Source organism: Rhodamnia argentea, chromosome 1, assembly GCF_020921035.1.
Source record: "Rhodamnia argentea isolate NSW1041297 chromosome 1, ASM2092103v1, whole genome shotgun sequence".
Classification (NCBI taxonomy): Eukaryota; Viridiplantae; Streptophyta; class Magnoliopsida; order Myrtales; family Myrtaceae; genus Rhodamnia; species Rhodamnia argentea.
In genome coordinates, this window is record NC_063150.1 from 18,914,541 (window position 1) to 18,936,636 (window position 22,096).

General features: G+C 40.2%; 1 protein-coding gene and 2 pseudogenes across 1 annotated transcript; all 3 read right to left on the bottom strand.

Moving 5' to 3' along the window:
* Nucleotides 1-900: 900 nt before the first annotated feature.
* On the bottom strand, nt 901-1,770 carry LOC125314604 (annotated as a pseudogene).
* A 420-nt stretch (nt 1,771-2,190) lies between these two features.
* LOC115755011 lies at nt 2,191-9,022 on the bottom strand (annotated as a pseudogene).
* Nucleotides 9,023-17,122: 8,100 nt separating this feature from the next.
* LOC115755009 (probable inactive receptor kinase At2g26730) lies at nt 17,123-17,632 on the bottom strand. Its single transcript, XM_030694238.2, has one exon. It carries the CDS (start codon nt 17,630-17,632, stop codon nt 17,123-17,125), a length of 510 nt encoding a protein of 169 aa, XP_030550098.2.
* Nucleotides 17,633-22,096: the final 4,464 nt, after the last annotated feature.

A 22,096-nucleotide genomic window follows, 5' to 3' on the forward strand; every position in this document is an offset into this window, starting at 1 on the left:
TACTTTGTGGGGAGTGCAGAACTGAGGCTCTGCAATGATCAATGAAGGTGGACGAGTTGGAATGTAAGCTGAATGTGAAGGTAGTTGGGGAATTTGGGAGAAGCAGAGGAGGTGTCTCATATAGACGCACGAAGAGAGAAGGAAAAATGGGAATGTTGAGAATGACTCTGAGAAGTTACGTGAGAAAAGTCAGAGGACCACAACATGTAGCTGTTGAGATTCGTAAATATCCCTCTTGCTGCTCATTTAGGACATCATTCAAGTTGCCATTGTATATCGGTAAGGAGGTGGAGCATAATCTCGTATTTTACGTGGCAGTACTATCGATTGTTAGAGGTACATGTCATGTGTAGGTGTAGTCACTCGATTTGATCTTTCACGTGCTGCTGGTAATTTACATGGTCAGCCTATGTGTACTCAAGCCAATGTGGAGATTTGTCGAGAATGTCACGAGTATTGACCAAGATTCCCATGAGTACGGGCGTTTAGAGGGGCGCCTCCAAAGGCGCCCGAGAGTCGAGCCATCTCGGGTCGAGCCTGGACCAGCTAGCCTGCCGCAAGGGACATGCGCAGGATGTATTTTAACCCTCTTTTCAAATCTTTTTGGTATTGTTACACGTTGTATCTTCTTGAAAATTGTTAAGTTTTTCTCCATGAGCTTGGAATTGAGAGACTCTTTTTTATTTTAGAATCTCCTAATTTTGTAGCGGGTCCATCATTGTTACTCTTCTTGTGGAACTCCTTGGACAAAGCTACGCAAATTGAGGTGTGTTGAATCTATTTCTTATTTAATTTTCCGGTATATCATGATTTTGTTAGATTGCATGATCCTATTGCACAATATCGATTATAGCAAGTGAAAAAGAAGACATGAAGTTTCATCATAGCAAATGAAGATTCCTAGAAAGACGGGGATTTTCCATGGTTGCACATTTTAGAATCATTTTGTTGTCCATCATCACTAGAGTAAAGCAGAAATAGGGGGGGAAAAAAGCGAATAAAAAGCAAAAGAAACAGCGATGATCTATGAATAGAAAGAAGGCGCACCTGTTCCGATGGACCTGAGTCCGACGCTTGTGTTGCTGCATTCAGAATCCGCTTTCGGTAGCACTCCCAATTGATGGTTGGCTCACACAAAACAGCGTCGGGTAACTCCCCACAACACCTCACACTTATCTGGCACTCATTTGTTATTTTTGAGCTTGATGCATCGATAGTCTTTTCCATTGATCTGCAGCTATAAAATTCCAACTGCTTCAAACGCTCCAACTTGTCAATGCCCTCAACAAACTGCAGTCTCTCGCAGTTTGCAATTTCTAAACGCTTCAAATCCTTCAAGTACGACAATCCGCCTAACCTTTTCAAGGAAATGCACCCTTCAATGAGAATTTCTTCCAATGATTCCAATGCTGAAACAAATTGAATCTCCTATAGATCTGGGCACCCCGTCAGATTGAGTTTTTGAAGCATCCGTAGGGAGCTTGAGACAAGGGATACTCTCCTCCAACCATCACTCGACTCGGTAGCTTGGATACTCTCCTCCGACAGACAAACTAACCTCTCCAAAGATTTGCATCCAGCAATGGATAAGCTCTCCATCGATTTTAAGGCACCGATAAATTGAACTTCCACTAGCTCGGTGCAATAGGACACATCGGCTGTTCTCAGTTTTCTCATACTTGATGGAATGGATATTTTTAGGAGGAGTTCACACCACATGATTGTCAACTCTTCCAACTGAGGAAGCCCACAGAGATCTACTAGCCTCATTCGAGTCTTGTAGAGATTTAGAACTGTCACAACTCCTCCCCAGTCCCACATTGCTTAGGAGGAGGTCTTGGGAAAGCTTTATAAGCGTTGGGGTGCCCTTATACTTGCAAGAGGCCTTTTCCGAGCGTCACATGGGCGACGCTCGGAGGAACAAAATTGTGAGCACTGTGTCCAAAGCAGACAATATCAAGTGACATAGCGGAAGCCTTCGACCGTGTGTCGCTGGTGCTAGAGGGCACAGCGTCCCCATGCCGTTACAAGAACTCTCAAGTTTGACGGAAGTTGTTTTAGCGTTTGCAAGTCTAGACTATGGAGATTAAGCTCTTCCAGCAGAGAAAGGGAATACCACTCTGTAGACCTGGCGTGGACATTTAAAAGGTGCAACTCCAGCTTCCTCGGTTTGTATAGCCTCCCATCTTAGCCGTAGAGTGGTCAAACTTCCAGGGAGCTTCGGCAACTCTTGGATGTCGGGACAAGACTTTAAGTCCAGCGTATGGAGTTGACTAAGCTTGCTCATTGTCCCAGGCAATTTCGCTATGCGCGTCCACTGTAGATCGAGAGACGACAGGCTGTTTAGTTTATCAATGCAATCCGGTATGCCTGTAATCCTCGTGTGGCTTACATCCAGCTTCGTCAACACTCTAATTTGCAAATTGAGTCGGGGAGTTCACACAAGTTGCTGCATCCCATAAGAGAGAGGTGCTGAAGATTCTTTGGGAAAAGTACACTAGAAGTGGCATAATTTTTGTACAGCGTTCATTTGAGTGCCATAACTTTCAAAACGTTCACTTAAGTGCCATAACTTTTAAAAATCGTTCACTTGAGTGCCATGTTGACGTGGCAGCCGGAAAAGCTAACGTGGCAGCCGGGAAAGTTACTGTAGACGCTGGAAAGATGACGTGGCATGCCGGAAAAGTTACTGTAGCACTCAAGTGAACGATTTTTGAAAGTTATGACACTTAAGTGAACGTTTTAAAAGTTATGGCACTCAAGTGAATGCCATACACAAGTTATAGCACTTCTAATGTACTTTTCCCAAGATTTCTTTAGTTCGCCAATTTCTTCAGGCAATTTTTGAAGAGCCCCGTTATCCTTAATAGTTAAGTGGGTCAGCCACCACGGTTTCCAAATAGAGCAATCAATTTCCTTCAAATTTTTGCAATTATTAAAAGTCAACTTCTCTAAAATGGAGTCTTCGGAAAAGTTTGGTGTCCTATGTAGCGACGGAATATCAGCAAGATTGAGAGCCTTCAGTTTCTTTGGACCCTGCAAAAGCCAATGAAACATCGGGATAGAGAATTGGATGTTCGTCGGAGAAATAAATGTGGATTTAGGCTCCCAACTCGTATCGTTTATCATTTGATCCTCACACTAAATGAGAAAATTAGACTGTAAATTCATTAAATTTTGTCCTTGATTGAATGAGAAAATTAGACTAAGGGGATTCTAACATACCTCGACTAGGCCAATGACTGCATCTTCTCTCCGCTCGCCAGAAATTCCCATCACAACCACGTTTTCTGGATTCAAATTGGTTGCTATAAAACTGTTGATCCTTGTAATCCAAGCCGATCCATTTCAATTTGGAAAGACAGCAAGTAAAGTCGCCTTGGCAGGTTATGTCACGGAACCGCATCAGCCGAAAATGTGGGAACCGTTTAATTTGCTCTGAAGTGATAGGTATACGCTTATTAACCCTTGACCTGTTGTCGTAATCCAGTGCTTGAATGCTTGTGTTGATCTGCCAATGACATTGAGGAGCAGGAGGAGGAATTTGTCAACATCCAACAAAATTTATTTCGTCCAAGAGAATTCAAAAATGAAATAGAAGAGATTAAGCAATTTTCAATTCAAATTTGGCCACACTTTACCTCGGTTGATCTTAATTCGCGAATGATATCATCTCTAGCCCAGAGCCTGCTGCGCTCCCGATTATTTATTGCCCTTCCAAGTTCTCTAAATTGGTCATGCATCCAAAATGTATTGTTGTCCAAAACCGATATCATGCACCTGTTAATAAGGACATTAATACCACACTCTGGGCCAAACCCACAATCTTTCCACATGTGAATTGGATTAGTCTTATTATAACCGATGAAAAGGCATGCAATGTCGAGAAATATCTGTTTTTGACTAGGTTTCAAGGTATCATAGGTAATCTCTAGCATTCTCAAGACATTATCATGAGGTATTTTCCTTAGCACCTTTAGCACCTCCTCCCAAATTTTTTTCTCTTTCTGACCAAAGAGTGATGCACCTATTGCTTGAAGAGACAAAGGTAGTCCACCCGTAGTAGAGACAATGTCTTTCGAAAGAGTGAAGTAATCAAGTGGAGGAGAGTCGACATCAAAGGCATGCCTACTAAAAAGTTGTATTGCATCTTTGTTGCTCATCCCTTCCATCTCATAAGGCATGATTTCATACTTAAATCCCCTAATATTCAGAACATTCTTGTCCCTAGTGGTAATGATTATCCTAGTACCAGAGTACAAAGACTTCACTCCGATTAGGTTTCGGATTTGGTTGCTATCATCGACATCATCGAAAACAATTAGTACCTTCTTGCTGCAAATTGTTTCTCCAATCGCTTTGATGCCATCGTTAGTTTCAACAATGTTGCGAACCCCTCTAGAATAAGAGATATCAGACAAGAATTGTTCTCGTAGCTTGATTAAACCCTTGGTTTTTGCCGTTTCCCTCGCATCAGCAAGAAAGCTGCAGTTTTTTCCAAATCGAGGACATAATTGGTTGAAGATATTTTTGGCAAGTGTTGTTTTACCCATGCCGCCCATCCCGCAAATTCCAATAAGCCGCACATCACCAGTTTCCATGTCCAATAAATTGTTTATGTCTGCTATTTGAGCATCCATTCCAACTAAATCTTCAGTCACTTCTCTGTGTCTTGTCTGGAGCTTCCTCATGACCTCTTCAACAACTGACTGGCTTAGATGCCCATCGCTGTCACAAAGTTGAACAGTTTGAATTGAGAAAAGGTAACAAATTCATTTCCTTGCACGTTGACCGACCATCTACTAAGTAATCAGGTGGGAACGCGATGTCGAAACTTTTGGGAGGGAATCAACTTATCATGTATCGCCAGCTAATTTTCAATCTGCTTATCATAAATATCGTTGGCATGTCGGTAGGATTTCAGATAATGGTCAAGTTTGGGATGCATTGTGGTAGTCAACCAAGGGGATTGTTCCCATGTAAGAAAATTTGATCTAATGTATGTATACCATTAGAATTGGTTATTGTTAAGTTATGAGATCCGTTAAATGGAGTATATAAATAAGTGGTTCTTATACGAAAATCTAACAAACCTTTGTCACATCTCTTTTTGTGTCTAATGTCGATACTTTATTATTGCAGGAAATAGTGAACACCACTTAAGAAACCAATATAAAAAGAGTGCAAGAAAAAGGCTTTTTGTTTTTTGTTTTTTTGCTTTTTACCTAAATAAAACTACTAAATAGCATTAAATTTTGTAACTTCATATTTATTTAGAATATTCATGGTGTTCGAAGACACTAAATTTACATTTCACCGTCACTTTAGCAAATCTCCAATTCTCATCACTCATTTTTGTACACATTTTCATAATAAGTCTATAATAGTATGTGTATATTTGAAATACCTATAGACTAAATTTTTAAGTTAATGGAAAAAATTCCTGCATCTAAATTATGAAAAGGACCCTTAAAAAAATTTAACAAATTATATTCCATGATTATGCATATTGTGCATTCAAAATACTAGAACTAAAATTACAACGATTTTTTCAAATTTATGAGTACAAAGTCTTGCATCTAAGCTTCACAGGCTGAAATTTTAAGTTGATTGAACAAATTTCTCCACAAGCTACAAACAGAAAAATTAAGTGCTTGAAAAGTTACATTTCATGATTACGTAGACTCTGCATCTAAGAGTTTTGCCCATTTTCGACGAATGAATGCTACTAGAGATTTATTTGAAAAGTGACATGCCATTTTTACGAATAATGACTACTAAAAATCATTTAACATCAAAATTTAGTAAAAAATAAAAGCCATAATTTCATAAAATTTATGGATGAAAAGCACTTTAGTTGTACTCACGATATTCCATATTTCATAAGTTCATAGATAAATATGAATAAATGCGTAACTAGTGATGACTCTTATAATAAAATTCATAAATACAAACAATTCTAATGGGATAAATATAAAGAAATTACACGTCAATATGCAAAACAAATTAAGGCCCGTTACTTTAAAATTTTAAATTATCAAGATATGATTGAACTCGAAGATACTTCCTATCACCTTCTACTTGATAAAGATAATTCTAATTTCTGTCACTTCATAAATGGTTATAATAAACTTTAAATTGAGGACTACGATAATTTTTTGAATGAGCTTTCCAAAGAGTTCCAGTATTATATGTATTTAGATAAGCTTCGAAAAAATTGTTGCAATAAAGCATATTTTGGCTAGCGATATTTTACTAAGGAAATATCATAAAACGACAAAAATCAACATTTTTATAGAAAGAATACGTAGGTGATGAAAATAGAACAGAGACAAGTGTGAAAGCTTGGGAATAAGATATGTCAGTTCCAATTATTTAGATTTGGACTAAAGGGACTTGATTAGAAGAGTTATACAAGTTCCATCACTTGATGAGACAAACTAAAAGTTAAGAAGATTTGATTGAAAAACAAATGATCAAGTTTAGGGACCAAGGTCCGAGATCCAGTGATCTGTACTAGTTAACCGTAGCTTCCCTTGAGAGAAAGGGAGAGGGAGAGGTTGACCAACTTTCTCTCTGTTTGTGCATGTTATATCCTAGATTTTGCTTCACCGAAAAAGATGAAACACATAAATATATTAGTGGTATCCAATCAACCTTGCTACTTTTGGTGATGACAATTAATACTTCATGCATATCAAATACATGAGTATATGTTTCGACTCACTGAAGCAATATAGGCAAGTTCGATGAACTTCGTCAAGCGATCAAGGCAGTACCCATCAACATTCAATGTATCCAATCGAGTTCATCAACACAGGAGAAATATTTTTAATGTTCCATTGACACTTCGGTGATTCTTTCCGATATAGTCAATAATTTTAGTTAACTAATATTTCTATTCCAAAGCGTGTTTTTGTAATAACCTCAACGTATAGTCAGTGTCATACTGTCATACTTTAAGATGTATCTTAGTGAAATTTTATTGTAACTTCTAAACAATAGCTCATGTTTCTTTTAATTATAATATCAATTAATTATTATAATCATGTTAAAGTTTGGGATAGGATAATTGTCCAAAAAATCCTAAACCTATTATACAACGGCTAATTCAATCCTAAACTTTTCAGTTTGGCCAATTTAGTCCTCAATCTTTTGACAATTTATCAATATAGTTATTATAGCCAAATTTGGCCCGAAATCGATGTAGTGGACGATTTTTGCAATTTCCTTTAAAACTCACGAGTTTTTTTTCCTTTTCTTTTCTTTCCTTTTTGATTTTTCAGTTTTTACTATTTCCCTACATTAGTCCTAGGGCTTTGGCGAGGCCAGAAATTTTCCATAGGCCAAACAAAAAGGAAAATAAATTAGAAAAATTGCAAAATTCGTCCATATCGGTATTGACCGTGCTACGTAAGATGGCAAATGTACACATCTACAATTTGCGGCCAAAATTGGCTGGAATGACTTCATTAGCAAATCGTCGAAAAGTTATGACTGAATTGGCCAAATCGAAATATTTATGATTGAATCGGCCTCCGTATAATAGGCTTAGGACGCTTGAGATAATTTTTCCAGTATGAGGCTATTAATATTTCTCAATGGTGAAATGAACTTCTATATAACATATCAAATAGTGGTGTTAGTAAAACTATCAACCAATAATCATGGTAAAATTAAAATTAAAAAATTTGTGAAAAATAATTAACTTGAAGCGTTAGTAAACTCAAACTATATTAACAACCAAAAGCAACAGAAATTTCACAAGAAAAGGAAGGGATGTGTGAATATTATTATTCTAGAGACAAAAGACATTAAAGGATTACTAATGAAGAAAAGGGAGAGTTTGGTAACAAAGGAAACTGAAATATATGGAAATGGAAGATGATCTTGAAGAAATTATCTCTTACTCTTTTAAATAGAGATAAACAAATGGAGGAGAGAAAAGAGACCATTTTCCTCTCAAGAAAACTTTACACAAATAAATTGCTCGCCTTTCAACACCAATCTGATGGAATAAAGGTGAAGATTTCGACAAAATTGAGAAAAGCTATTATCGAGAGATTCAAATTCTTAATTTACGGTTCAAATTATTTTAATGGTTCATATTATTTTACTTGCTCGAAATGTTTCATGTTATATAACTCAACAACTATAGCTATCTTATTTCATGTTTTCTTTTAATCAGAGAATAAATCTAGATGATGGGATTTGGATTCACTTTAAATAAAATCCACTTAAGACTCTTTCGATAATTTCAGTGATGTGAATATTGACATTTCAGACGTACTATGATGATATTGCAAGGGGCTTTAAGGGACGACAGCTCTTGCTTTTTCTTCCTTGGCTCCACAGCTATTAGTTAAATGGGTTATCACATGTCTATATGTATGGACATTAGTCTTTACTATTATGAGGCAACTAGATCTTTTTTTCTTGTTTTTTTTTTCCTTAAGCGTAAGTTGGATCAGAGACTCGATAAAAATTGAATGTTACCCCCAAAACTTAAGGAGCATGATAAATTTACAAACATGATCATCCATTACAAGTTTAAGTTGAAGGAATAGAGGAATAGAAGTGTTTAATCTTCTAAATCAAGTACGAAAATCAGAATATAAATGTGATTCTATAATACTAGATTTGGTTATTTCTTATGACGTGCAAAAGAACTTTACCAATGAAACTGCATGAAATTCCATAATCAAGTTCTCTAGCATAAAGTAGGAATGGTAATATATACATCGATCTAGTTAGTATAAAAAAGACGAAGCAAAGCCAAAGGTGAAACGTCTTTTACAATAATCCTATTTTTATTTTTATTTTCGGTCAATACAATAATCCTGTTGGGACGGAAAGAATTTGGACATCTTGTGACTTAAACAAAATAATAGAAGAATTTGAGGCTTGTATTTACATTTGGGGAAATTGGAGTTGGAATGTAGTTAATGCAAAAAATAGTTTCCACACTAACAGTTAGATGGTTACCCCGTATAATTCTTCAGCTCCAACCCCAAAATGCCACCATGGTGAAGATGGATCGATCGGGAGGTTTCTATGAGACCGTGTGGAAGCATCGCATGGTAATACATAATCAGAACAGTAAACTCAGAGAGAAGTTATCTGTCTGCTTCAAGTTTGTGCTGTACTTTACCTCTAAATGACTAGTTAAACTCTGATTATACAATTGGACAGTGGGATAGAAGTTTGAATGCATAAATTTGAGAACTTGCTCAAGTAAAGATAGTTCAGTCAATGTTCATGAGCTAGAATATTTTTAACTTATAAAGTTCCACCAAATTCTCTGGACAACTTGAAATCAATGTGAAAACTTTTACCATGGTTCTAAGGCAAACAGAATAAGCTTCTAATGAGAATGTGTTACCAGAGTGAACACCTTGAGATAGTTCCAAAGAAGAGACCAGCTGCTGTTTGGAGGACTGCAGGGGTTGAATATGCTTTTTGGTATGCATTGCACTGAAGCTTACAGGAGATCCATCTTGAGATAGTGAAGAGGAGGCAGAGTCTGAACTTGCATGAGATCCATCAAGTGCTGAATGCACTGAAGCTTCTAACTGGAAGGAAAGCGTTGACAGCGGAGTTTGGGTCGGAAAAGCAGTATTGGACTGGATTGGCCATTCTGGACCTTCATTTTCTTCGTGACTTGTGCTAGCATCTCGAGAAAGTAGCACACTGTGAACTGCTTGGTCTTCAAACTGCGGTTCTGGGGCTTCAATTTTCTTGGCTCCTTTAAGTAATTGATTCTCTTTTCACTGTTCATTACCTGACGAATCAACAGAAACTCGAGAAGCAGCGGATTCCTTTCTGAGAAAGAAATCTAATCAAACATGAATAAGCAAAGACGAATTACCTTCTGGAGAAATAAAGTCACACTAAAGATGCCTAGCATAAGAATGAAGGCATACCTTTGCCCTAAAATTAGTGGAATTCTGACTCTGGCGATCCCACGGCACATCCATTTGATCAAGCCCTAGCATCAGAACATTTTCCAATAGGTATGCTGTATTAAACATGACATGGAACATTTTCCACTATAGATTTGTCAAGTAATGCCTGTGTAGACTCTCAGCGGTCACAGAAGAGCTGTAGATTGTGGCCCGAACTAATCACAATTGGTAGACAAAGTTAATCAAAAGTGACTGCAAGGGCACACCAAACAATTTATTAGGTAGGTAATGCTTATGCAAGGTGGCTTGCTCATCACCGTTTGTGTATAGGAGGCAATGAGTTCAGCTCAGTAGACCTCCAGTCAGCTATTACTCTGCTTCTGCAGGAAAGAGGTTGTTTCTTATCCTAGACTATGAAATCCATCCTTGATTTTTGTGGAGCCCCATTTTGTACCAAGAAGAAAAAAACACAAATGCTTCCACAAAATTACTATGGTAACAGTATGCCACGAATGCTTTAGCAGAAGCATATCATTAACGAAACTATTTCTTGCCAAACCAAAGAGGCTTCCTGTTAATTCTACTCTTGTTGAAGTACCTTTGTCCCAAGAGAAGGTAAATCACAGAATACAAAAAGTTGAGGCCATAAATACCAGCTCAGTGAAACCAGAACGCTAAAGCAAAATAAAGTAGGCAGAATACAGTACCCTGCCAATGTGACACTTCCAAATTATCAAGAAAGAACTTTTAAAAAACGTACCATAAACTCTTTCAGAAACTTCTAGAACCCCATTTGGTGGTTTCCTGCAAAAAGAATCTATTGGGTAAAGCCATCCCTCACCAAGATTAAATCAAATTTCTTCAAGTCAAGCATCTTGAAAGAGCTAGAGCAGCACCCACATCAAGAACGGAAGTCATGCCAGTTGGATATATCCAAGACGATTGACACATTTCTTGTTTGTGGATTGGTAGACGTAACTTTGGGCTAGGGGAAGCTTGGTGTCATTGATTTATTTATTTTGGTTGGAGCCTTCTCTTATTGCATGAAAGATTGTTAGGAGGTAGGTACTCTTACTTGTTCTCCCTACTATACAAGTAATGAATGACCCTAAAACTCCTTACTGTTTTTAATTTGCATCGGAGATGCAAAAACTCAGATGTTTCTACTCCTCTCTTTATTTTGACATTGACTTCCTCAGCAATTAACTCGTCTATGGGGAACATTGGCAAAGATTAAATTGATCTTATCTTGTTGGTCATGATGTAGTTAGGTAAACGAAGCTTTTCTGCCAGTCTCTAAATCAACTCACCGAGGATACATATCGTTGTTCACTTGGCTGAATTGGTTGAGCTGCAAGTCCCTGTATAATTGCATCAGACAAGATCTGTCCTTGTTCCCTTCCCTGACCTTGTCAGGCTGTGAGTCCCCATCTCGCTGTCCCCCAGGGGTACACAGTTGCTCAATCTTCCTCCTCACTTGAGACATCCCAGGGCGCTCATACGAATTCGGGGATACACAACTGATCGCCACCTCCAACAGCTTAACCATTCCCCCCTCAATGTGCTGGTACCTTACGAGCTCTGCATCAAAAACATCAGCAAACCTCTCATCTCGAAGAACGTCCTGGACCCACCTAGGAAGATCTAGACCTTGCCCTTGCTCCTTGAGGAGAGTTTGGGTGCGCGGCTTCCCGGTCAGGAGCTCCAGAAGCAACTCCCCAAAGCCATACACATCAGCCATTCTCAGTTTAGCTTCGCCCTCCGAGACAGGCGTTGTGAAGAAGGCTAGGCCGTAGCCGGAGACCCGGACCTCGTAGGACAGCATAAGGAGTACTTTGGACAAGTTGATGTTCCCGTGCTGGATATCCTGGGCGTGCAGGTGCTCGATAGTCCGGGCAGCTCCAAGGCCAATCGAAAGCCTGACTTCCCAGCTCAAGGGAGTTCCTTTCCATCGACTATATGGATGCAATCCGTCCGACAAGCTTCCCAAGGGCATGTAATTGTACAAGAGGAACTTCATGTCCTTGCTGTAGAAGTAGCCTCTCGGAGGGAGCAGGTTCTCGTGGTCCATCGTGTTGGAGTTGGCGAATACTTCTGGGACCCTTGTTTCTTACACACGTGTACGCCCACGTGAGCTTAGGGAAACTGAAGTGTTACCTAACGACATGCGACCCCTGCACGTGGGATGAGGGGGTTCGGGGGTAGCGCCCCCGACACGGGTGTCCCACCGCCCGGTCAGTGGGCGGGGGTTCGGGGGCAGCGCCTCCCAACGGGGGTTCTACTGCGGGTTTGGGCTTTTATTTAAACTGGCTCATATGGTTGGAATTAAAAGGTTTTAGGTTTTTTAGCCCGTTTTTGGGGCATATATATTTTGCTCGATTTTATCATTGTATTAGTAAGAATTGGCTATAACCAACAAAAATAGTGAAATCTCTTTGCGGGACGTAGCCCTAATCTTAGAGTGAATCTGGGTAATCTCGTGCGTCATTCCAATTTTTCTTGATTCTTTGTGGATTGTCTAATTCGGTTTCGATAAATCCCTTCAATTGGTATCAGAGCCTTGTGTTCGAGAGATTAGGGTTTATCGGAGATATCGGGAGGGTCACGGATTGAGATCAAAAAATTCGATGGGACGCGGTTCGATCTATGGAAGATGAAGATGGAGGATCTACTTTGCGATCGAGATCTTTAGTCGGCAATCGATACGGAAAGGCCTGTTCTTGCGAAGCCTGGTGTCGTGATAAAGGAATTAGGCAAGAAAGCGGGGAAGGATGGCGAAACGCCTTCCAAAAGAGCAGATCCAAAGGAGATTGAAGATCGGGATCGGATTGATCGAAAAGCAAACGGTTTGATTCGGCTTTGTCTCACATACTCGATTCTGACGAACGTGATGAGCGAACCTACCGCCAAGGATTTGTGGCAGAAACCGGCGTTGTTGTATCACGATAAGTCGTTGGTTAATAAGCTATTTTTGAGAAAAAAGCTGTATAATCTTCGGATGCATGAGGGCGACTCGTTTTCTGCACATCCGTATAGCTTTAACACGGTGATTAGTCAACTCGTATCAATTGATGTTAAGTTTGAGGATGATGATAGGGCAATAACACTGCTTTGTTCACTGCCGGATTCATGGGATGACTTGATTGTAGTGATCAGTGGTGGGGATAAGGAATTATCATATGAAAGTGTATGTTACGCTTTGTTATCGGAAGAGACATGAAGAAAGGGATCGGGAAATTCCGGTAAAGAGGCATTCGCGGCTAGGAGAAGGCCAGCAGAGAAGACTACGAATCGGAAAGGGTCCAGGTCCAAATCTCGTGGGCGATCGAAGAGTAGGGAGAGGAGGGTACAATGCTGGAGATGTGAAGAATGGGGCCATGTCAAGCGAGACCGTAAAAACAAGCCGGTTTTTAAGAAAGAAGCTGAATCATCATCGGGTAAAAAGGAGGTCGATGCAAGAGATATGTATTTCGTTGCTGCATGTATGGCGCAGTTAGACAAGGATATCCGGTTGATCGATACCGGTGCTTCATACCACATGACGCCTCATAGATACTGGTTTTGTGAATATGACAATATAATGGTGGGGATGTCATGCTCGGAGATGATACTGCAGTTCAGATTGTCGGACGTGGCGGGGTGAAGGCGAGGATGAGTAATGGCATCGTGAAGAATATTCCGGACGTGATGCACATACCCTTGATGAGTAGAAATCTGTTATCGGTCGGTACGATGGGCGATTCGGGGGTTACTTTTAGCTGTGATAAAGATTCGTGCAAGATGACTCGAGGTTCTATTGTGATTGCACGAGGAGTCCGTTACAGGACATTATACAAGCTGCTCGGGGAAACAATGATCGTTGGTAGCGGGTTTGTTTCTGAAAAGGCCAAGGAAGATGGACATGATATGTCCATGTTGTGGCATCAGAGATTAGGGCACATCGGTGAAAAGGGGCTGTCTACCTTAGCTTCGAGTCGGATGGTAGAAGGAGTTCCAAAATGCTCTATGGGTTTCGGGTTACGTGAACACTGTCTCCATGGAACACAGAACCGAGTTAGCTTCCAACACACCGGTACGAGAGCTGGTGAGGTTCTCGAGCCGATTCATAGCAACGTTTTTGGACCTACTGCGACTCCATCTATTAGAGGATCCAGGTACTATGTATCATTCATAGATGATTTTTTGAGATATAGTTGGATTTATTTTATTAAGAGTAAATCAGATGTATTCGAGAAATTTCATGAATTTAAGGCCTTGGTTGAAAATCAATTGGGCGGGAAGATTAAGGTCCTTCGTACGGATAACGGAGGTGAATTCTGTTCGGATAAGTTCGAGCAATTTTGTGTGGATAATGGTATTGCAAGGCAGAAGACGATTCCATATACGCCTCAACAAAATGGGGTGGCCGAAAGGTTAAATCGGTCACTCATAGAAAAGGCGAGATGCATCTTGAGTTGGGCAAGTTTGGAGCCAGAATTTTGGGCGGAAGCTATAGCCACGGCCTGTTAGTTGAAGAACCGGTCATCAACTTCATCAATGAAGGATCGCACACCATATGAGGCAGTGTTTGGGAAAAAGCCGAATCTGTCACATGTTCGGGTGTTCGGCTGTAATACATATGTTCATGTACCCAAGGAGAAACGGGATAAGCTTGACAATAAGTCTGAGAAGAACATATTTGTCGGATACAAGGAAGGGGTCAAGGGCTATAAGTCGTGGAATCCGGAATCAAAGACCATTGTATATAGCGGGGATGTCGTGTTTCGTGAATCACAATCTCAAGTTGGCACACGTAAAGGGGATGAGCCCAAGAAAGTGGTAGTACTTGAAGAAAGTCCTAAAACCGAAACTATAGAGATGGTTCCACAAGGCACGCTAGTAGAATCTGATTCCGAATTGGAGTAAGGGGACTCGGTTAATGAAGTCGACGATGTAGATTCGGATGAAGACTCGGATACAAATAGCATGCAGGCTCTCAAGAGATCGACGCGGGAAAGCAAGGTACCACTTCGATACTCCCTTAGTGCTTTGAGTACGTTTCATGCTTTGAGTATTACAGGAGATGATCCTAGTTACGTAAAAGAGGTGAGATCCATGGATGATGCTAATCGGTGGGAGCTCGTAATGATAGATGAGGTGCGATCGCTTGATAAAAATGAAACATGGAGCTTATGTAAATTGCCTAAGCACAGAAAGGCAATTGGGTGTAAATGTGTGTTCAAGTGAAAGCTGAAACCGGATGTGATCGTAGAGAAGTACAAGGCTAGACTTGTAGCCAAGGGGTACTCTCGGATTGAGGGTGTTGACTATGACGAGATTTTCTCTCCCATGGCGAAGTTGACCTCGATACGGTTTGTTCTGTCTATAGCAACTGCATATGATCTTGAGGTAGAACAGATAAATGTCAAGACGGCTTTTCTTTATGGGGACTTGGAGGAGGAGATATATTTGAGGCAACCGGAATGCTTTAAAGTAAAAGGAAAAGAGAATCTGGTGTGCAAATTAAAAAATCCTTATATGGGCTGAAGCAGTCACCGAGGATGTGGTACCGGAAGTTTGACACATATATACTCCGGCTTGATTTCGTGCATTCAAATTCTGACCATTGTGTTTATGTGAAGAGGACGAGCAATCGGTTTGTCATTCTCACGTTGTATGTGGATGATATTTTGTTGATCGGGAATAGCGTGAAGATGGTGAAGACCGTGAAGAGTTTATTGGCTAAAAAGTTCGAAATGAAAGACTTGGAGCCCGCAATTTTATTTTAGGCATGCAGATTAGTAGGGACCGTGAGAAACGGAAGCGTGGCTAGAGGCAGGAGAAATACATTAAAGAACTTTTGAAGAAATTCATTATAATAGACTGCAAGCGTGTTGGTACCCCTATACCTTTAAGGACCAAGTTATCTGCGGAACACTATCCCAAAACGGATGAGGAAGGCGAGGAGATGGCCCGAGTTCCATACGTGAGTGCGGTGGGTAGCTTGATATATGCTATAGTGTGCACGCGTCCGGATATAGCCCAAGCAATGGGAGTCTTGAGCCGATATATGTATAACCCGGGTAGAGAACACTGAAATGCGATCAAAAGAGTTTTCAGGTATCTTTGTGGAACTTCGAATTTTTCTTTATGTTTCGAAGGTACGGGGAATGGAAACATGCTTGATATCATAGGCCATGTAGATGCAGATTGGGGTGGAGATATTAATAGTACATAGTCCACTAGCGGGTTTATTTTCACATTGTTTGGTGCTGCGTTGAGTTGGATAAGTAGAAGGCAAAGCGTGGTAGCACTTTTTTCTACAGAGGCTGAGTATATGGCTCTTACTCATACTGGAAAAGAGGCCGTATGGTTACGGCGGTTGTGCTCGGAGTTCAGTTTTGAGCAAGGTGCTGTAGATGTGAGATGTGATAATCAAGGGGCTATTTATTTAGCCAAGAATCCGGCATTTCACTCACGCACAAAGCACATTGATATTCAATATCATTTCATCGGAGAAAAAGTGGAGAAGAATGAGGTTCGACTTGTAAAGGTCAACACAGTAGAAAATAGTTCGGACTTCCTTAGTAAAGCCGTCCCAGGTACGAAGTTTGAATGGTGCTCTGCTGCGATTGGATTGAAGAAGAATGATATTAGAAGGGCTCTCATTTGCGCGAAGTATCCACTAAGTGGGAGAATGTTGGAGTTGGCGAATACTTCGGGGACCCTTATTTCTCACCATGGGTATGCCCACGTGAGCTTAGGGAAACTGAAGTGTTACCCAATGACATGTAACTCCTGCGCGCGGGATGCGGGGGTTCGGGCAGCGCCCCCAACACAGGTGCCCGCTGCCCGATCGGTAGGCGGGGGTTTGGGGGCAGCACCTCCCGATGGGGGTTCCGCTGTCCTATCGGCGGATGGCTGCCCCACTCGTTGGTGAGCGGGTGGGGGTTCGGGGGCAGCGCCCCCGAAACCTCTACGGGTTTGGGCTTTTATTTAAGCTGGCCCGTATGGTTGGAATTAAGAGGTTTTAGGTTTTTTAGCCCGTTTTTGGAGCATATATATTTTGCTCGGTTTTATCATTGTATTAGTAAGAATTGGATGTAACCGACAAAAATAGTGAAATCTCTTTGCGGGACGTAGCCCTAATCTTAGGGTGAACCCGGGTAATCTCGTATGTCATTCCAATTTTTCTTGATTCTCCGTGTGATCGTCTGATTCGGTTTCGATAAATCCCTTCACATCTCACTAATAGCCTCAACCTTGTCTCGGAAATCCTCAGCTGACAAGACCACATTCTCGAGCATCTTCAAGATCACCATGATTGTGCCATCCTCCGGGTCAGCCTTGTAAGTCGTCCCCAATGTGCCTTTCCCCAATTCCCGCTTACTGGCCCTCGAAACATCCTCCAAATCGAACTTCTTCGTGGGGTTCCCTAACAACACCAGCTTGTTCCTCGCCGGGCTACTCTGCTGCTCGATCTTCCTCCATACCTCGGATATCCGAGGCCGCTTACCCAAATTAGGGGATGCACAAGCGATCGCCACCTTCAAGAGCTCAACCATCCCCTCAATGTTGTTATATCTCCCGAGCTCCACATCAAAAATTTCAACATTCCAGTCCTCAAGAGCAATGGACAAGACACACGCGGGAAGATCTACTCCTTCCTCCATTTGGGAAGGATGGGTGGGCAGCTTCCCAGTTAGGAGCTCTAGAAGTAACACCCCAAAGCCGTACACATCCGCCATTCTCGGATTGGCCCCGGTCATTGTGGTACGCCTTGGAAAGGGGGAAGGACTTGTTAGGGGGTGAGCCCATAATCGGAGACCCGGGCCTCATAGGATGGTGTGAGGAGCACGTTGGACGACTTGATGTTCCCGTGATGGATATAGGGACGGCGTTGTGCATGCAGGTACTCGATGGCCCGGGAAGCACCGAGGGCAATTGATAGTCTCACTTCCCGGTTCAAGGGACTCCCTCCCCCTTCTTTGCATCGATGCAATTGGCCCAACAAGCTTCCCGGGGCATGTAATCATACAAGAGCCATATCTCGTCTTTTACGTAATAGTAACCCCTCAAAGGGAGCAGGTTCTCGTGGTCCATCGCTCCCAAAGCTTCGACCTTGTCCCGGAAATCCTCGGCTGACAAGACCACGGGCTTGAGCCTCTTCACAACCACCGTGGTGAAGTCGCCCAGGTCAACGTTGTAAGTCGTCTCGAAAGTACCTCTCCCCGGTGACTCTGCACCGGCCCTCAACATATCATCCAAATCGAACCTCTTCGCGAGGTTCCCCAACAACATTAGCTCATTCCTTGCTAGCTCAAACTCTTGCGGCTCGTTGTCGGTCACATTGTGATCCGACGCCGGTTTTCTGCGGCTTTTCCTAAGGCCGATCCTTCACCACAGGTTGGTCATCGGTGCCACTTCTTATGCAATGAATGGAAATTGCAAATGGCTCTGGTTCACCACCCTAGCACAACAGCGTTGTTCATTCTTCTTCCCCCCTTTTTGGTTTGGTTCTTCTCATCATTTGCTCATCCCATTTTCATCGTTTATCACAAGGAGGTCAATGGCACTATGCTATGTTAAAGTCCACGTCCCTAGGGGCCAAAACATGATTTGGCGGGAAGACATAGGAGGAATGTGACAAAAAGAAAATGTTCTCCAAAAGGTGAACCGGAACCGGAACCTTAAGGGGCGGTTCCGGTTTCGATTTTGAATCGGCAGATTCGGGCCGGTTCCAAGTCCGATTCCTGTTCAAAATCGAAAATGGAATAGCCGATTCCGGTTCCATTTTTTAAATTTAATTATGAAATTATGAAATAATAAATTATCAAATACAAATTGTAATCAAATTTGGGGGGAAAAAGGCAGGGGAAAGGGGCTTGAATTTAATGAACTATCATTAAGTGGCTACATATCTTTTTGGGGATAAAAAAAATCAAAATAATGTAGTTCTTTTACCTTTGATAACCTATACTTACCTTATCGTCAATTGTCGCTCTCTGTTTTGATACCGGTACTCATGGCGGTGGTATCTCCATCATCGAAAAATTCGGCTTCATTGCTGCGATCCATTTCTTGTTGTCGATATTAAGCCTTTGTCCAATCATCGACACAAGCTTGAGCTTCTACCGAATCCGGAGCTAATCTTAAACGTCGATCTTCCAAAATGTTGCCTCCAGCACTAAATGTTTGTTCAACCGCAATTGTTAAATAAGGAGTTGCTAAAACCTATCTTGCGATGAGAGCGAGAATTGAGAATTAGGTTGAATGCCTCTTCCACCACTTTAGAATTGAGAAAATCGTACCCCCTTCGGATTCACCAAACTCAAAAGAAATGGTTAAATCGATCTCTATTTTAAAAATATTTCCTATTGCTCTCTTTTGTCTTTTTTGCATATTAATCAGAAGTTTGTGCCCTCTACTAATTTTATCTACGTCCTCGCTTTATATCTCACTAGGTTAGGAAGATCCACTATCACCTAGATTATATTTACTACAAAATTCATTATATAATTATATTATTGTGTTTTTAACCAATAATTGTATAGCTTTAGCATTTACCATTTCAATCAAATGTAAACATTCATAATACGTAGTCAAATAATCACCCAAACCATCTAATTTGATACAAGGATCGAAAATAGAAGCAACCAAATAAACAAGAGCAATTTCGGTATAATAATGCAGTCATTTTGTTTGCATTGCTATAATAGTCTGACCTAATTGATTATCTTTTTCATTTTTTTCAAAAACATCATCAATATTAATACACTCTATTAAAAATAAATGCGTAGTAGGATAATAAACACCAGATAAAGAATAAGTTGCATCACTAAAAACTTTTAAAAAATCTAATTTTTTTTTTCAAATATCCCATTCTTGTGGGAACAAATTAATTTGAGAAACATTAGTAGAAATAAATGTACATAATGAATCTCTATATGCAAAAGATTGATAAAGCAACTCATACGTAGAATTCCAACAAGTTGGAATATCTCTTGAAAATCTTTTTGGTTTTCTTCTATTTGCTTTACAAAATCTACCTCATTCTTTCATAATTTGGGGATGTTTCCATAAAAATTGAACTGCTATTTTTATTGGGTTGAAAAAAAATCAAAAGTTTTTAAACTATCTTGTACATATAAATTTAAAACATAGCAAGCACATCTAATGTGAAAAAATTATTCATCAAAAGCGGGTTTTAAATCTTTTCTAACTCAGGAATTGAAGCGGTATTTGCCGCAGCATTGTCAAAACCAATTGAAAAAATTTTATTAAGTAAAAAACATTCTTCTAAAACTTGCCTAATTATTCTATAAATATTATTTGCTGTATGCCTATCATCAAGACTTGAAATGCAATAACTCTTTTTTGAATGTTACAATCATCATCTATCCAATGACATGTAATACCCATATAAGAATGAATTTGTCAAGGATCAATCCAAATATTGCCACCTATATACACAGACCCATTAAAATTCATAAAAAATTTTAAAACTTCTTTTCCTCTTTAAAAAGATCAAAAAGTTAGCGTTTAAGCATATTTCTCGAAACAGGTTTTGCTTGCGGAGTATATATAATTTGTATAAAATGATTAACACCAAATTTTTCACCAAAATTAAAAGATAAAAGTTCAATGGCAACACATCTAACTAATTCTTCCTTATAAACTTTGTCATTGTAACAAAATAAAAGAGGAGTGTTAGGATTGGCGTACTCTAGAATTTGTTGTTAGCTAGTGTCGATCCCCGCTTGCGTTGGATGTTTCGACCTCAAATGTTGCTTAAATGTTCCATAGCCACCTCCACCTATGAATTTGTATGTTACCTCACAATATTTACATTTACCTTATACTTGTTTGCACCTAAATGTTTCTTCGTGAAGTGTTCTCATGTGTCGAATGTTACCTCCCATTCCGGCTCCTTTGTTGTTGACATTTCTTCTATATCGATAGAAGGATGAAGATTTTCTTGCATTGGGACGTGCTCGACGTTGAGAACAATGTTAATATCATCAACATCATCTCCCCAATATGCAAAATCACAAGGATCATGAGAATAATCAGATTCCCCATCGAACTCTTTTCTCTTTCACTAGCTCTGCTTCCACTTGCCATTTTTTTAGAGAATTGAGTGGAAAGCGGATTCAGAAAATTGATAGAATTGAGTGGATTGAGAGAATTTGAGAGAATTTAAGAGAAATTGTGAGAAAAAATGAAAAATGGAAATGGGTATTTATAATTGTTAGGATAGAATTAATAAATTAATTTAAAAAAAAAAAAAGGGTGTGAGAAAAATGACCGTTGCCTTGCAACGGTCGGGGAAAGAGCCGTTTCCCCACCGTTTTTTTTATTTTTTATTTTTTTTTTCGAACAGCTATAAAGTCGGTTCATCCGTACATGGACCCATAACCAGTCCATATGGGACGGGCTAGTTTTCGTTTGGAACCGGCAAAGGGGCCGATTACGGGTTTGACCCAAGCCGGTTCAAGTCAGGTTGTCGGCCCAAACTCGCCCGTGGCCACCACTATTTGAGGATCTTCAAGGAGTTTTTGGGTTTTTAAAAATGTGTCATAAGTTCAATTGGACTTTTCGATCTTCTGAAGTCTGGTCCGGGAGACATGCTCGACCCCAATTCAAATTGAATATTGGCATGAAGATCCGACTAGCTCGGGCTAGAGGAAAGGACTGAGCTAGCTTTTCACGATTTGATTGTTTTCTCTAGCATATTATTGTTGTAGCGATGCGAAGTTCAAAAGCCCAAGACTTTCGTTTGAGGAAATCATCTAGACGAAGTCTAAATTCGAGCCTATTTATTAAGATTAATATAACAAAAAATTCAAAGCTAGTCATGTGATAAATTTACTTTATATTAATTTTTACATCGCCAACAACTCCAAATTAGTATACGTGTGATAGATTAACCCGAAACTAACTCTTGGGTCACCAAGAAGCATAAACTAATACATGCATGATATATCAACCCTCTATTAGCTTTAGTCAAATTTAACTGTAAATTTGTTGAGCTGGATGACCATACCGATAACTCGGTTTACTTGACAATTTAATTTAAAAATTCTAGTACAAGGTAAATGTGTCATGCATGTACTAGTTTAGAATCTTTGGTGACTCAAAATTAGTTTGAGGTAAGTTTGGTACAGGTGTATTGGTATGAGGTTTTTGGTAATCCAACATTAACTTGGGAT